We start from the raw sequence: 16324 nt of genomic DNA on the forward strand, positions 1-16324 counted from the left end.
TCTGGGTAGCTCAGTCAGTTAAGCATCTAACTCTTGATCTCAGCTCAGGTCTAAGTCTCAGGGTCATGAGTTCAAGCCCCAGATTGGGCTCCACGTTTGGTGTGGAGCCTATTTAAAATATAAAAATACTATAGATCCTGGACTCAAGCCATACCCAGTGAATGAGGATCTCTGTAAGTAGGACTGGGACCAACTGAGAGAATCCATAATCATGTCACATTCTGCAATATATTGAATCAACAGAAGTTTTCTTATTCCTTGAGTATAATCTAAACTCTTAGAATCGTTTAGTTTTATGTTCCTCCTGAGCAATCCAAATATTTGGCTTTATGGTTTGGTTTGTTTGTTCAACCATTATGCCAAGCACTATGTGCTGGGCAGTGGCCTTACAAGGCTGACAGGACACAGCCCTGCACATGAGCACATGGCCCATGAGGGCATCGACAACCAACTGTTGTTCAAGGTGTGCCCAAGGGGCCTCTGCCCTGAGCTTGAGGCCTGAGAGAAGCCAAAGAAGTTGACTTTTCTGTTTGCCACAGTCAGCTGGGAGACCAAGTCCATTGAAAGACAGCACACCTGGAGGCAGGAGATTTTGGCTGTGCCCCATTGGGTCACAAGTCAGTCAGCTTATGTGCAAGGGAGCCAGTTTAATTGTCCTTAAGGTGCAAAGTCTGGCAGGTCATATTTGGACATGGGGCGTTACCTGTTTTTCAGGTTCATACATATTGTGTGCCCACAAGAGAGATTCACTCAAGTAAGGACATTGCCGCAATCATAAAGAATGATACCATTTAACAGGATTTCACTGTAATGGTGCTTTGTCTTTTTCATAGAAATCTTTGGAAGGAAGAAACAATGTAAACTTAAAGGATTAGGACAAAGATATCAGCATCAGGTTGTAAACCTATACATCAATAGAAGAACATCTGCTTCTACTTTAAGAACTGCCCCTATTCTCTATTTTATTACCCTGAAGACATATTCTGGCAGACTCTTCATCAAAGGCAGATTCTTCTATGCTTGCATTATGCTCTTGCCACCCCCAGGAAAAGCCCTGGGACCCAGCGGTGCGGTGAGCTGTGCACATGGGTGCACACGCACACAGGGCCCCTTGGCGCTCTGACATGCCACAGTATTGTTGCACATACGATGTTCAGCTCTGCATCTCCTGCTTCTGGACAGCAGCTCTGACAGTGGCCTTCCACCAGGCTTGTGGGGACTTTTGCCAGCCCCCGCCAGAAGAGCACCTGCTGACAAGGAAAGCTTTTAGGAACACTTGGCTGATTTTAGAACATGGGGCTTTTTCCCCTTCTCTTTTGTGGAGAGCCATTATGTCGAACAAAATAGGTGTATGTTTACTATATGCATGGTATAGAACTCTTGGGTGTGGCCCCTATTGCTTCCTGGTTAAATATTAGTCTTTTCTGGTGTTGCACGACTTTTGGTCTGCTTTTGAATCGCAGGCAGGACCAAATCTTGGTGAGGAGCTCATTTTCTGTCCCCAGGAGTGGGGACAGACAGTGGCCTGATCTGCCCAAGCTGGGAGCCCCTGTTAGAGGTAGAGTCACAGCTCAGATCCAGGACCCTCAGCCCTCTGTCCATCCAGCTAAGGTATTTTGTGTTTTTTAGCAAGGTTGCTTTTAATCCAAATCAGCTTGAACCCATCCCTGCATTTTTACAAGACCTATGAAGAGATAATAAATGAATACAGCAGGGAGCTCTGAGCAGTGATGATTTTTGATGTAATTAATTGACTGCTCATTTTACCCGAATCTGTTCTTCACTATCCTTTAGTGGGCAAATCTGTGCTTTGTGCATGCAGTAATATGAGCTTCACTTGCCAAGACTTTTCATAAATACGTGTCATGGTCTATACTTCCTTCTTCCATGTGGATATCTCTAAATGGTAGTAGCCTGCCGATCTGACGGAATGTTTTACATAGGAAATTCTGGGCTTTACTGCATTGAAAAGTTGGAATCTTTTTTGGCGTGAATGAATACGAATGTGTGTAGAGGTCTTTGCTTTTAGAAAGACACAGCTATTCCTCCCTTGAGATGGAAACTAAATTAGATAATAAATATCAGGTCACCCAAACAACAAATGAGAAAAAGCAATTGGTCGAACAAAGAAATGTCTTTATGTGCCGTCTAAAGCATTTAAGGGACGCCTCCTTTATCTTCTTATTTGCATTCAAAAGCCAATTCCAAGTAGAGTCCCTGCCTTTTGCCCTCATTTTGTCCTCTCCACTGACCCAGAGCAGGAGAGCTTCGAGGGCACGGCCCAGAGGTGGCCCAGCAGCAGGTGTTATCACATGGGTCAGCGTAACAGTGATTGTCGAACTGCCCAAATCCATATGTCTGTTTCTAAACAGGGCAGCGTGCCTGCCACACGCGTATCTTTGTATGGCAGTTGTCTGTGATGGTGCTTGGTAATGGGCGTGTTCAGCTCATTCAACGGAAGACCCTGTCCTTCCAGGTTGGTCCTCCAGCTTGGGCCTCTGCAAGCTCAGTGTTTCTGCTTCTGATCCTGACTATTTATAACTGTCACCGCCATATCTAAGTATGGTTCAGACGATTTGATGTGTAAAATGCAAGGCCGCATTATTTGGAGGTCAAAGAGCAGGAGTAGAGGCTGGGTGGGAAAGGAGTCAGTTGTGTGCTACCCAATTTGGTGTTTTCACAGAGGACGCTGTAGTGAACTTTTGTTCTGCAATCTTAATCCTATATTGGATGAAGGAGGTAATTGATATATTAGATGAGGCTTTGGAAGCTGTGTGGCCTTGGGTGAGCCGCTTGCCTTCTCTGAACCCTCACTGCTTCTTTGGGGAATGAGTGGGGGTTGGCCTGGGTGAAGGCCAGAGCCATTTTTTTGCCTCACGTCACTGTATGCTATGCCTGGTAGCTGAAGTGTGAGCTCTATCTAGATGAGCCTGGTCGCTCTGAGAGGAGGGAAGTCTGGATTTACTTTTCCCTTTCCCTTTACTGTTTCCCTTTCCAACCTGGGAATCTGTTGACTTGCCCACAGACTGGAAACTTGCCCTTGGTTTGGAGTGGTATTGGGAGAGTTTTCATGTGTTTCCTCCTGAGTGGTGTTTTACAAAGGTACCTATCAAGAAACCTCGTCTGTGCATTTCTTTTTTCCTCAGCTGGAAAATTGTTATATGAAAGATTATCGGGAGAAATCACAGGTAATAATCAACCTGCAAGAGCATTTAGCCTGGTTGATCATTGAACAGGCATTTGCTTCTATTGCAGATCAATTATTCACACCTGTTTGATCCACTAGCAAGAGATGAAAAAAAATTTGCTTGGGTTGTCAATGCCTTGAAATGCCTGCAGATCGGTAAAAGCTGCAGGCGAGCTTTACCTCGGATAGTGGCAACTATTATTTCTAGGATACATTTTGGGACATAAAAGTAAATACTCATTTTTATCTCTTGTCCAGATGATCCAGTGAGTTCTACCAGGGGAAGACGCTGGGGCCAAATGCTCCAGAAGCAGCCCCTCATTTTTTATGCTGCTTTTATATTTAAATCTGTAGATTATTTGCCGCTTTAAAAAGTAAAAACCAAGCAGAGCCAGTAATGAAATGTTTGGGAGAAATTGCTACAGTGATCGCTGTAGAGCTTGCGGCCGAATGTTGCCATGTTCCTTATATTGAGAAAGCAGAACCTATTTGGCATTGAGGTATAACAAGAAATGATCAAACCCAGATGCTTTCCTAAAATTATATTTTTGGTGCATTTATATGTCTGTTACAAAGTGTGCTACATGCTAAAAATATTTTCCTTTGTAGGCTAAGGGAATTTCAAACCACATCGAGAGCTATATAGATCAGATGGTTTTTCTTAAAGAGCATTAAGGGCATCCTGGTTGTTATTAGCCCCGACCTTCCAGTATGACATTATTTATGCCCCAAAGCTCCACAATTCACTTCTTAATTTCAGCAACTTTACTGGCATGAAAATGCATGGAATGGAGGCCAGAGTCAATACATCAGACTTTGGGCCCGTGACTCCTGGGCAACAAGTGATACTAGGGTTGGACTAGAGAGAATGCCTATATCCCCCATGGCCTATTTCCATGGAGAGAGGTCGCCTTCCACATCTGGTGGCTCCTCCAGCCTTCCCTCCAGAGGCTCCATCTCCCGTTCTCTGTATTCTCTTCCTTTTTCCTCCGTCATGCATGCTGTCACTTTTCCATGTGGCCAGCATACATTCTCTTTAAGACTCTTCTCTGTTATTACAAGGTTGGCTTCTCTAGAGTTCTCATGGAGTCTGTCCTCCTCAAATTGTGTTTCTTCATCACTGTTATTGATTTTATAACTGAGGGATGTCTGCCTGGCTTTTGCATAAGTGCTTCTAGCAAATGAAATTATAAATGGGTAAACCCAAGAACATGGAAGTCGGGTAGCTCTGTACAGAATTGTATTTGTGATTTTCAGCCTTCTCTCTTCTTAATTATTACATTGGTTTTAAATGCATGTAGCTACTATTAGGATTTTAGATGTTTTTGTACCTAGTGCCTGTCATGTTGGTACCTTCAGAAAACAATGTCGAAATATCAAATTTCAATTCTGATATTCTTAGGACAACAGTGGGCTTATTGTTTTGAATGAGATAGGACCGGAATCAGAATGATCTCCTTTATCGTAAAGCATATGAGAAAGAGAACTTGCTTCCTTGTGTCCCCTGGTCCTTTGGAAAGAGACAGGCACTTGTCTGTCACAGCTCGGCCATGCCATATCACTGTGGGCTCCATGAGAGGTGTCACATCTGTGTGGTGGTCAGGTGACACTTTTTGTTATGATGCCACAAATCATTACGTAGGTTCAAAATACAAGACAGGCTTTTGTTTCTGGGGGTAAGAGGCAGGGAATTAGTATCCACCGGTTTACTTTGTGCCTCTGGGTTTATGTGCTGTCTCATTTCATCCTCAGCACTGCTCTGCGAAACAGCATCATCTGCTTCTTATAGGCCCAGAAAGGTTGTGTGACATGCCCAAGGTTGCACAGCTTCTAGCTGGTAAGGACCGGAGGGTGCCTAGGTCTAGGTTCTGAACTGTGTATTTCTCATGACACATGGCTTTGTACAGAGCTTGTTAAACCACATGCACAGGACAGCACTGAGAATACAACAGCGTATTTAGTTGTATGTTAGCATGATTTCCAATGCCCTTGAACCTCAGAGAGCAAGGCAGTGAGATAAGAAATGCTCAAATAGAAAACAAAGCTAAAGTGAACTGCAGGATCTATGCTATAAAGTGAAATCCATAATTATAAAAGAGAAATGACCAGAAGATTGGTAGGTTTAAGGGAGTCTAACATACCTACTATTAATAGGGATATAAATTCACTGGGTAGATTCTCAAAGTCTACATATTAGGTGTTTATGATGAATCTAATAAAGCTTTAATGTTCTTGGTGGTTCTTTTTCATCTCTCATCCTCCTGAGCACAAAAGCCGTGTTGTATGCAGAATGGCTGGGTTTATCCCTAGTAGAGAGAAGTTATGTTTGGTATCTAAAGAACAATGAGAGTTTGCTGCTTGGCTGATCAATGCTGGATCAAGTTCACATTCCCCAGCTCCTACTCTCCCACCTACACACGCAGGGGGTGGAAGCAGAGCAAAAGAGGGAGGATGGATCCTTTTTTCACAGAGAAAGAGATGTGAGCTTGGGCTTTCCTAATATGGACACAGCTGGGCCTGTGTAGCATTAAACATTGATTTAATCCACTGCTGGAGGAAACATCCTACAAAAAGTAAAGAGATTAGCAACCAATTAATTCTGGACCTTTCCGTTGTTGTCCTGGAACGCCTCTTATATGGATTTAAATGTTTGGTGAACAAACATTCTGGAAAATAGCTCTTTCTCATATATTATTTATATTGGGGACAGCCCTCCCCTGGACCCCCCTGCCCCCACCAGTTGTGATGGATTTTACTTTCCCCACTCTCTGTGTTCTTACTTCTCAATAGAGGTGGGACTGTTTAGGCCCATTGTACTTGTTTGCAAATTGTGACTTCATTGGGTTCTCTTGGGAAGCCAGATGACAGGCAATCCAGTCTGAGTGCCAATGTTTTTTAAAAATAGACATACTGGAAAAAGAAGAAGAGACATGCCGGGGCCCCACACTCCCAATGCATAGCTTCCTTTGAAGGCACCATGAAGCAGGAGGCACTTACAGACACCGTATCCACTCCCTCTTAGGGAATAACCAAAGGGACCTAGACATGAGTATTTGCTTTTGAAGCTACTGAAATGTTAACATACGTGTTTATAGTTTTAACTAATTAGTAGCTAATATCTTTTGTAAGGCATTTGGCCAGAGTAGTTTTCCTATAGCATCAATGTAGTGTGTTTTTCTAAATAAGGAAGCCCATTTAGTTAGAGCATGGTGCCCAGCACTAAGGAAGATCAACCTGGGTTGCTTCCTGTGTGGAACAGTAGCTTCTGCAAATAACAAAGGGTCTTTTCCATTGGTACACACTGTCCCTAATTGCAGCCAGCAGTCTTCCAAATGCAAAATATTTGTTTCCAGGGAATCTGTGGCAGCTATCGACATAAGTAGAACAATGTCTATTAGAACAATGTCAAGGGCATGAGTGGGAAATAATACCTCATATGTATGTGAGGTTCTAGATTCCCCGAAAGACAAGGATCTATGCTCTTTTCATTCAGGATCCAGAATTGTATTACCCATGAACCTGGAAAAAACTCTAAAAACTCAAATATCCATCCATCCTTGCCTCCCTTCTGGTTAGTGTTGGGATCTTCCACTTCTTTTTAATCCGTGTGTGTGTGTGTGTGTGTGTGTGTGTGTACTTAACTAATCTTGCCCAGAAGTTTATCCCTAAGTGTAAAGCTATAGGAATTGCTAGCTTGGGTCAGGCCAGCAGCCCATTCTGCCCAGCATTGTGTCTGCTGTTTACCCAGAGACTTATTGAAATAGAACTTAATAGATGGCTGTCCTCTGTGGCATTGACCTTGAAATTTAGATGTCTCCCAACCATCTGGAATGTCTTAGTAGTAACTTGTGGAGATGGGTCGTCATTAAAATGATCTAAACCAGTGGTTCTCAACACTGGCAGCACAGTGGAATCACTGGGGGAGAGATGGGGGTGGGAAACACTTTCAAAAGGACTGATGCAGGGTCCCACTCTCAGGACGGGAATTTCAGTGATCTGGAGTGCCACCTGGTTAATGGGATCTATAAACCCTCCTGGTGATTCTAATAAGCAGTCAGGGGACCCTCTGATTTAATACCGCCCCTACATAACTTTGTATTTCACCTGTGAAACTCTTTAAGGTCAGAATGTCCATGAATGTTAAGCTCCTGTAAAGAATTGCAGTCATACAGGTGCTGAAGGGGGTGTACAATATGTTTACTGAAATGGCTGTTGCAACAGACTTTTATGGTATGGGATAATATTTTATGGGCTATGTTTTGATCTGAGGTTGATGTGATCCACATAACAAGCAACTATTTTAAAGTGAGACAGTCATGCTAGATGTTCCCTAAGCTCTCATGCTGGAGTAGAAAGAGTACTGCACTTCCAGCCTGGAGATCGAAGGGCCACCCAACATTAAGTACTAAAGAAATGAAATTTGGGGGACCTGGCTGACTCAGTAGAGCATGTGACTTTTGATCTTGGGCCTGTGAGTTTGAGCCCAATATTGGGTGTAGAGATTACTTAACAAAATCTTTAAAACAAACAAACAAACAAATAAAAAAATGAAAATTCCCTGAGACTCAGTTTCTTCATCCTGAAAATGGGACTGTGTGAGAAACAAACAGTGCGGTCTGTATGTGGAAGCCCTTGGTGGACCACTCAGACCTTACAGAATTGGCCACTCTGCTTCTTTCTTCCATTTCTGAGGTCCCATGTCTTTGATACACATAGCAGGTGGGTACTTTTTATGTCTTAAGCTCACTTCCCTCCAGTTTCTAGGATGTTGTATTGCTTCTAGAATTTGGTAAATAACAGCTGCCTCGCCTCGTAAGCACATCGAGTGTGCCTGGATCTTTGCAGCTCTCTAAGAAAGGAGGCGTAGAGAGATCACATGACTAATATATGGCTGAGCCAGGATTCAAACCCAGCACGCTGCCCGTGTGCTCCTTATACTATGCCAGCTTACTGCCTGGTCACACGGGTGTCCTGGGGACAGGGATGGCGACTTACTCATCTGTGTTCACAAAGTCTAGTGCTCTGTTTTGCAGTAAGCACTCAGTATGCTTGTTAAGTGACTAACCTGTCTCTAGTTTACATTCTTGTTCCCGAGGTCAAAACCTATTTCCTCTGGTTTTGATATCAAAAGAAGTAAAATACTTGGTTGGTTAACATTTTTTATCATAGTTTAGCACCAAGTTTGTATAATATTGTATTTACTTTTGTTTTGTTTTGCAACAGTTATTTTCCTTGAATTTTATAAGTAGGGCATAATCATACGTCCTTACCTTTTGTGCTTCACTTCTAAGTGTTTTTAATGGAGAGAAATATTAGAACCATGACATTTTATCAGAGCCCCTTCCTCTCCCCCCAAAAGAAAAAGAAAGTTAAAGAAAGAAAAAATAAACCCAGAATATTTTTATTTATTCATACTCTTCCTTGCCCAAAATGGAGTTAAGACAGTTTCTAAAGCAAGATAGAGCGTGATAAAAATAAATTAAAATATAAAAAAACAAAGCAATGTGAAAATAATAGTAGGAAAATAAGATAGCGCCAGGAATTAAATTGTCATACAATATGGACCCCTTGAAGTTCTTATGCTTGGTTTAATGTAGGGGCATAGCATTTTCTAGACGAGGGAAAAGGGATCAGTTTGCAATGTTCATGAGGTAAAATAAACCAGGTGCCTGAGCCCCCCTATTCCTGATGTTGATACCAGGCTCCCTGTGGGGCCTCTCAGAAAATTACTATTTAATGTAATAAACAATCCTCTGAAACTATCCTTACGGTAAACACTGGGATGGGTTTTATGGGACTGTTTCTTATAATGCACCTCAATAAAGGTTGATGGCTTCTTACCAGAACATAATGTGATAAAAGGAATTTCACAGAGCACCAATAAGACGTCGTCCTGTGCCAGCGGTATGGTGGTCTGCACTAATCCAAGAGGATCTTAGAGTATCTAGGGCAGGGGTTGGGGCAGTCAGGAAAGTCTGTAAACCTCCTGACAGTTGATGCGTGTGTGGGAAGGGAGTACGGGACTATTCATGATTGTAGGTGTATTTCTGTCTAGGGAGCCAAAAGCTGATAGCTAATGCTTCATCAGATTCTTGGAGGGGATCTAGAAATGGAAGAACTGAGCGTGTTCCCTCAGGCAGGCTCTGCAAAAGTTTCTGAATAACAGTGAGTTTGGGGTTATGATGCCTGAGAGGAAGAGGTTCTCTTAGCCAGTTCAGGGCAGAACAAATGTGAGAAGGATTTCCTTTTTTGAAAACTATGCTTTATAAGGATTCCACCAAGGGCTCCATTTAGCAGAGCCAACATCCTCTTGAGAAAGAAGAATTAGGCATTTATTCTAACACAGACACAAAATAGTCAATAATAGAAATGATAATTTTTCTAAAATCAAAGATATCATAAAGGAATGTTATCTTCTAAAAGGGTAGGACAAAATTTAAAGGCCTAGACATTTGAGAACGTTGACCCTAATCAGGATTATTTCCTTGTTATTATTTGCAACTTAAACTAATCTTGATTTTATTTCCAGTTTTGTATAGGTGCTTGCTTTTTTTTTTTTTCTCAAAGATTTTATTTATTTATTTGACAGAGAGAGAGATCACAAGTAGGCAGAAAGGCAGGCAGAGAGAGAGGGGGAAGCAGGCTCCCTGCCGAGCAGAGAGCCTGATGCGGGCCTCGATCCCAGAACCCTGAAATCATGACCCGAGCCGAAGGCAGAGGCTTAACCCACTGAGCCACCCAGGCACCCCAGGTGCTTGCTTTTTAATTTACCCTCAATATATGTTGGCTATAGAGCCCTTCTGAAACAAGCAAAAGCTACTGGACTTCTCTATAGTGTTTGGTATTAAAAGATCTTCTGACTTCTTATAGCAGATAGTTTTTCCTCTCCTGTGCCTGGGGGAGTGTAATTTGCCATCGGAGGCTGTTTGGACTAATTAAAGGGCTCCCCTTGTCTGCCCTTTCAGCTTTCTGGGTGACTAGGAAGGCGTGCTGCTGCTTCTCATTCCTCTGGATTGTAGCTCACCATGAAGCTGAAGCACATGTCCATATTAACAATATGAAATTGATATCACTACCATATTCCAATGAAAAGTCATTTCCTCTTGACAAGAAGAAGAAGCAGAAGCAGAAGAAGAAGAAGAAAGAAAGAAAAAGGTTTTCTTTCTAAAGTAATCTCCAGCCACTAGATTAAGTAATGCTTTTATTCTAAAGCAATGGCATTTTCCTCAGCCTCTGAAGTGTCTTCAGCTATTATAAGCTGCATTGACAAGAAAGTTGCTTAAAGCAACTTCCTTTCAAAACTTGCATCTCTATTAGACGAAACATTTTTTAAAACATAATTCAAATAGAAAACATCTGTTTTTAAAAAATAGCTTTAAAGTGCTTTTACCACTTTCTTAAAGATAGTTATTAGAGTATCCATCCCTGGCTACAGAATTCCAATTTTTTTTTATTTATTACTTTTTTAAAGAGAGAGAACGGGAGAGAGAAAGTGTGCATGCATTCTGTTGGGGAGGGGGCAGTAGGAGAGGAAGAGTTTGAGAATCTCAAGTAAGCTCCACACCCAGCAGAGAGCCCAGCTGGTTGGGTTTGGGGGGTTGGATCTCACCACCCTGAGGTCATGACCTGAGCCTAAATAAAGAGTCAGATGTTTAAAGGACTGAGCCACCCAGGCACCCCCAGAATTCCAATTTTAAATAAGTACTCTTCCTCCAGTTTTTCTATACCCTACCTTTATTGGGGCCACCCCATGAAGAAAGGGAGATTTAGACAGGCAAAAGGAGAAATGTGTAGAGGTTATATTGAACATAATAAAAATAATTAATATTTTCCTGCTAAAATAGAGCACATGGGTAGCTTAGTCACTTAAGTGTCTGCCTTTGGCTCAGGTCATGATCCTGGTGCCCAGGATACAGCCCCTCAGGTTCCCTGCTCAGTGGGGAGCCTGCTTCTCTCTCGTACTCTGCTGCTCTCCCTGCTTGTGTACTCTTTCTCTCGATCTCAAATAAATTAACAAAATCTTTAAAAAATATATCTTTCCAGTAATTTTGAAATGTGTTACTCTTTCATTCTAGATCAAACTCAGCTCCAAGCACTGCATTTTGGAATACAATTTTCATGATTAATATAAGAGGGAATTAAGAATATTTATTTCTCATTTCTATTTTTATTTTTACTTTTTCTTTTTTTTAAAGAGGTCATTTCAGAAGTACCCTGGCAATGTAACAGATGTCCCATAGTCTCTTTCATTAAAAAAAAAAAAAAAACACAATTTTTTGCTCTTTATAAAATAAGGTATTTTAGTGGAGAAACTAACAGGAGTTAATTAGATCTTCATCTTGAGACTCTACCCCTTGAAATTTCATGTGCTATTCATTCAGTCATTTGTTCCTGTAGCTTCCATTTACTTAGTTCACATTTATTTAGCATCTACTATGAGCCAGCAGTATTTTAACTGACCTGACAAAAATCAAGAACTAAAGAGACAGGATCTCTTTCTTCCTGGACTTTAAAGTCCAGCTGGGGAGATAAACATTCAACAAATTAATAATTTTTAAAAAAGGTGTAATAGAACTGTACAACACAGAGTGAACCCTGCTGTAAACTATGGGCTTTAATAATGATGTATCAAATATTGGTTCCTGAATTGTAACAAACATACCACCCTAATGGAAGATGTTAGTAATAGAGGAAACTGTGTGTTATGTTGGCATATGGGAACTCTGTGCTTTTTGTATAAATTTTTGTTATCTGCTCTAAAAAATAAAATCTCATAATTAAAAATAATTTTTAATAGCTCTAAAATGTAAGCAGTTTAGAAGAAATAAACAGGATGCTGTTCAAAGGAATAGTGGGGGTGAAATAATTTGGAATGGGGAGTAAGGAAAGACCTTTCTAGAGTTGTGCAAGGCCAGAACTAGAGAATAAGTAGGAGCCAGCCAGGCAGAGAAGAGAAAGCGCGTTCTTGGTAAAGCAAAGTGATATCATTTGAAATACCTTTCGAAATATTATTCTGGCTTCTCAGTGGAGGATGGAATATGGGAGTGGGTGCGAAGGTGCAGGAGTACAAAGGAGAGGAGTTAGGAGGAAATTAAAGTGGACCATAGCTTTATTACCTACACACAGTAGCAGAGTGACAGTAGGATTCTTTCCTTTGCTCAGCTTCTGCCAGAAAGCATTAGGTTTTCCATGAGCTACAGAGTAGGAAGAAAGGAGACTGTCACTGACAGCAAGACAGGGTTCCCAGGTCTCAATTCCTAAGATCTTTTCAGTGACTTAATGGGATTTTTAGTGTGAAGAATAATCGTGTGTGTGTGTGTGTGTGTGTGTATTTGAGACTACAATCAGATGAGAATTACAATGGAAAACAAGCCTTCAAATACTAACTATCCATCTGTAATAACAGATTTTCATAGAAGTCTGTATATGATTAATTTTCAATAGTTTCCTATTCCCACTACTGGATTGTTGGATTTTATTTTTTGTTTCTTTTTAGGCTACATGTTAAAAAATTATTGATAAGTCAACAAAAAAAATACTTAAGGAAGGTCTATTTAAGCAGGGTGCTGTTTTGGTACATAAGTATTGGAAGGTTTTTATCAGAGTTCTTAGGGGTGGTAAATTCCCAAGGAAGAAAAGTCTAGTGGGTAAAGGGAAGTGTCTATCAGTGATAGATTTCTCTTGATTCTGGAACAGTTATTAGTAGCAGGAAAGCTCAAACAGTTCAGGGTTTTATTTCCATTTGAAAGTAAATAGCTCTTCAATTACATAATCCACTTCATAATTTTAACTTTTACCTAGCTCTGTATGTGCACTGGAGATGTGCAAGGCATTAACTACTTTTATGCATTTGTTTTGCAGTGGAAAAATTGTATATGATAGTTGTACATTATATATAAGAAGATTTAATACCACTTCGAAAAATCTTTAGCAAATGAGCATGCATTTCATAGTCCTTAGCTAATAATAATACAAAATGGCTAATCTGCCTATCTAACTCTATAAGTACCTTTTTTTTTTTGTATTCCTGGAAACACAAAAACTTAAGTGAAGAATTCCCCATTTGAGCAGACCTGTTGTTCATTTTAGAACCTATAAGTGCATCATCAACATAATTTTAAGTAGTCCAGTTATGAATATGGGATGAAGGGATAAAATCAAGTTTTCCACTCTGATGTCTCCATTAAGAAGCTTCTCTTTGTGTAAAATACTCCGTGGCAAAGTTGCTTCTATTTAAAGTAGTGAGTTTGATCTTGGCTTTGATCTAAAGCTTTTGATCTTGAAAGAAGGATGGAGTAGCAATAAAGAGAGGGCAAGACAGATTTTCTTTAAAGAAATGCGATAAAGTTAAAGGGATGGTCAAGATCAACAAACGCGAGTGCGACCCGACTCTTCTCCCCAAGCGCTCACCCCCATTCTGGTTCAGCCAACTTCTCATGCGGATGGGTAGAAGTGGTGTCTGAGGAAAAATTTGGAGCATGGCAGACTTTTACAAACTAAGTGGAAACTATCCCCCTAATTATGAAGACAGAGTGTCGCCTTTTAAATTCTCCCCAGTCGCTGTGGGGGTCCGCGGGCAGGGCGCGTGCGGCGCCTACGGCACTTAGAGCGCACAGGCTCCATCAAGGCGCGGGCGGTGCGCCTTCTACGCGCTCGGGGTTTCTCCCCCGGGAGGTCACCTGCCACTGCCCCGGAGTCCGGAGGGGCCACTGCAAAACGTCTACTTAATGGCGTCTAATCCATTCCCGGAAAAAAATCCACTAGGAAAGTTCCTTTCCGCTCCGCGAAGGCCATCTGGACACTTAGGTTTCCGACCCGAGGAGGGAGTTCGGCTGGCCACGGGGGTGGGGGCGCTTCTCGAGCTAAGCCCTGTCGCCTGCGACCGGGCCACGCTCTTGATCGCACAGTGGCGGAGAAAGCCTTGCGCGGGTCCCCAGGGGCCCGCGGAGGGGGTGGGGGCTGGAAAGGTAAGGCGTGCGCGCCCAGGTCGATCCGCGCGTGGGAGGGCGCGGGAGCGCGGGCGCGGGCGGGACGCAGGGAGAAGGGAAGAAAGACGTTCGTAAAGAGAACAATAAAATAGCCGGCGCGCCGGCAGGGGCGGGAGCGGGGGCGGGGGCGACCTGCGGGGAGCACGGAGCGGCCGCCTATACCTTTAAGGCAGGCCCCGCCCCCACCCCAGCGCCCGCCCTCCGCCCGCGCCGCCGCCCCGGCCCCGCGCCGCCCAGCCGCCGGTGCTGCGCCTTAGGTGTTGCGGGCTCCGCGCGCCCGCTGCTCTCTGGCTGGCCGGCCGGGCAGCGGTCGCTGGCTGGGCGCGGGCGGCGGGGCCTTCGCTCCCACCCTCACTTTCCGCGGGCGAGGTAGTGGGTCAGCGCGCCGAGCTGGTGGGGCGCGGGGGAGGGAAGCTGGGGTGGCTCCCGGGGTAAACTTGACTCTTTCCCCTTCCCCCGCAGCCGCTGCAGAGGGAGCGCCAGGCCGGGGCGGAGTGCGGGCTCGCGCGGCAAGTGAGCGTCGAGGTGAGTGCGGGAGGCGCGCTCCCTGCGCTCCCCTCCCTTCTTCCCTGGGGCGCTGGGTCCGGCGCCGCATCCCCATCGCGGACTCCCCGCGGCGCCGACGCGCGACAGCGGTGGGTAAGATGGCCCCGTTCCGGGGCTCCGGCGCGCACCGGCGCGGGGGTGGCCGACCGGGCCCGTGACCGGAGGGAGCGGCCCGGGCGAAGGTCACGGCCTCGGCGCGTCGCACACGCGCGCGTCTCTTGGGCCCCCGGCGCTGAGGCAGCTCGGCTGGCCCGGAAGGTGCTTGTGGCTTCCCCAGGTGAAGCCCTGGAAAGCAGCGTCGCGAGGCCGTCGATCGTTTCTTTCTCACGCAGAGGGACGGCCCTCACGATTCGTCGTCGTGTTTAAATTGCTCTGTGGTTTTTGAACTTCAGGTCGAGAAATGGATTCGAGTGAACCGGAGACCCCGAAAACGGAAACGAAGGGAGGCTGAAGAAGTGTTTGAAAAGGTAGGGTCCCCGAAAGACAGCACTGGGTGGAGTTCTTAAGAAATCTCCCCGTCCGCCCCTGAGGACTTGGTGGTAACAATAGAGTAGCTTTTTTTAAGTTTTAATTCGGTGTACAGTAAGCCGAATAAACGTGGGTGGTTATACAGAAATATTGGTTGATAATGTTAATAATCATGGACATACTATATTCTCAGGAAGTAAGGGAATGACTCGGGGTGGAGATCTGGTTCATACCCATTAAATAGAGCACAAGCGGATTTTATTATTTTATTAGACCCCTTGGTAGTTATTATGGCAGTTGTTAAGGTACTTCTAAAAAGGGGGGGTTCTGAATATATTGCCCCCAATATCAGGTTTCTCTGGTTGTGATAGATACAGTGGCATACTTACTCATTTAGCCTTTAGACTTTAAATTAGAGTAATCTTAAAAAATGGAGGGAGGTGAAAGAAATGGATTTCTTTTGAAACACTAGGAAGGGATTTTATTTACTGTAAAGCAAATGAGAAATTTGTTTTTCTAAATTTAGAATTTCAGTATGTTACTTTGCAGAAGTTTGGATTAGCTATTTTCTTCTGAAATTGTGTTAAATTAAAACTTGATTTGTCATTGTAATAAATATTGTGAAATAAGGTAAGTCATGTGTTGTTTTCTGAATAATGTTTTACCAGTGTTACAGCAGGTATGATTTTTGTTGCATTTACTTAATTACTGTACTGTTTTTTGATTCTTGATAGCACCAAAGGATTAAAATAGATGTGTGTTGTTTTTCTGCTGCTAGAATGTATGATGAATCACTCCTGATTCTGAAGCCAAATTCTTGCTGATAGCATTGCTGCCAACTTCTCTGATGTGTTGCCTTAGTATGGGCATTGCAGCGTCCGAGAATGTGCACAAAGCACATCATAATGAAGGTGATTCCAAAGTTTCAGAGTGCACGTAAGGATACCAAGGGCAGCTTCTAAGAGAATTGGGAAAAGAACTGGCCTAGGATCCTGGTCATTTGTAGGGAGACAGTCAGTGCATGAAAAGCGGTAAACAGAGTCATATCTGTCATTTGAGTTAAACAGTAATACGGTTCATTTTGAATAGGCTTGAGTTTTCTGACCATACCTCGGCATGCCATGGTAGGTTGTGT

General features: G+C 43.3%; 1 protein-coding gene across 4 annotated transcripts in view; it reads left to right on the forward strand.

Annotated features, from left to right (window-relative positions):
- Positions 1 to 16324, forward strand: part of AOPEP (aminopeptidase O (putative)) — a 299762-nt gene that overhangs the window by 208856 nt on the left and 74582 nt on the right. For all 4 annotated transcript variants that reach the window (XR_013967745.1, XR_013967746.1, XR_013967747.1 and 1 more), the window contains exons 11-12: positions 14638 to 14700; positions 15114 to 15188. Coding sequence is in view for 1 of the 4 variants with exons in the window: in XM_080819718.1 (XP_080675844.1) it covers positions 14638 to 14700; positions 15114 to 15188 (138 nt within the window). In the remaining 3 variants the exon portion in view is untranslated. The remainder of the gene's footprint in view (positions 1 to 14637; positions 14701 to 15113; positions 15189 to 16324) is intronic.

This window comes from Martes martes (genome assembly GCF_963455335.1).
Source record: "Martes martes genome assembly, chromosome: 12".
Classification (NCBI taxonomy): Eukaryota; Metazoa; Chordata; class Mammalia; order Carnivora; family Mustelidae; genus Martes; species Martes martes.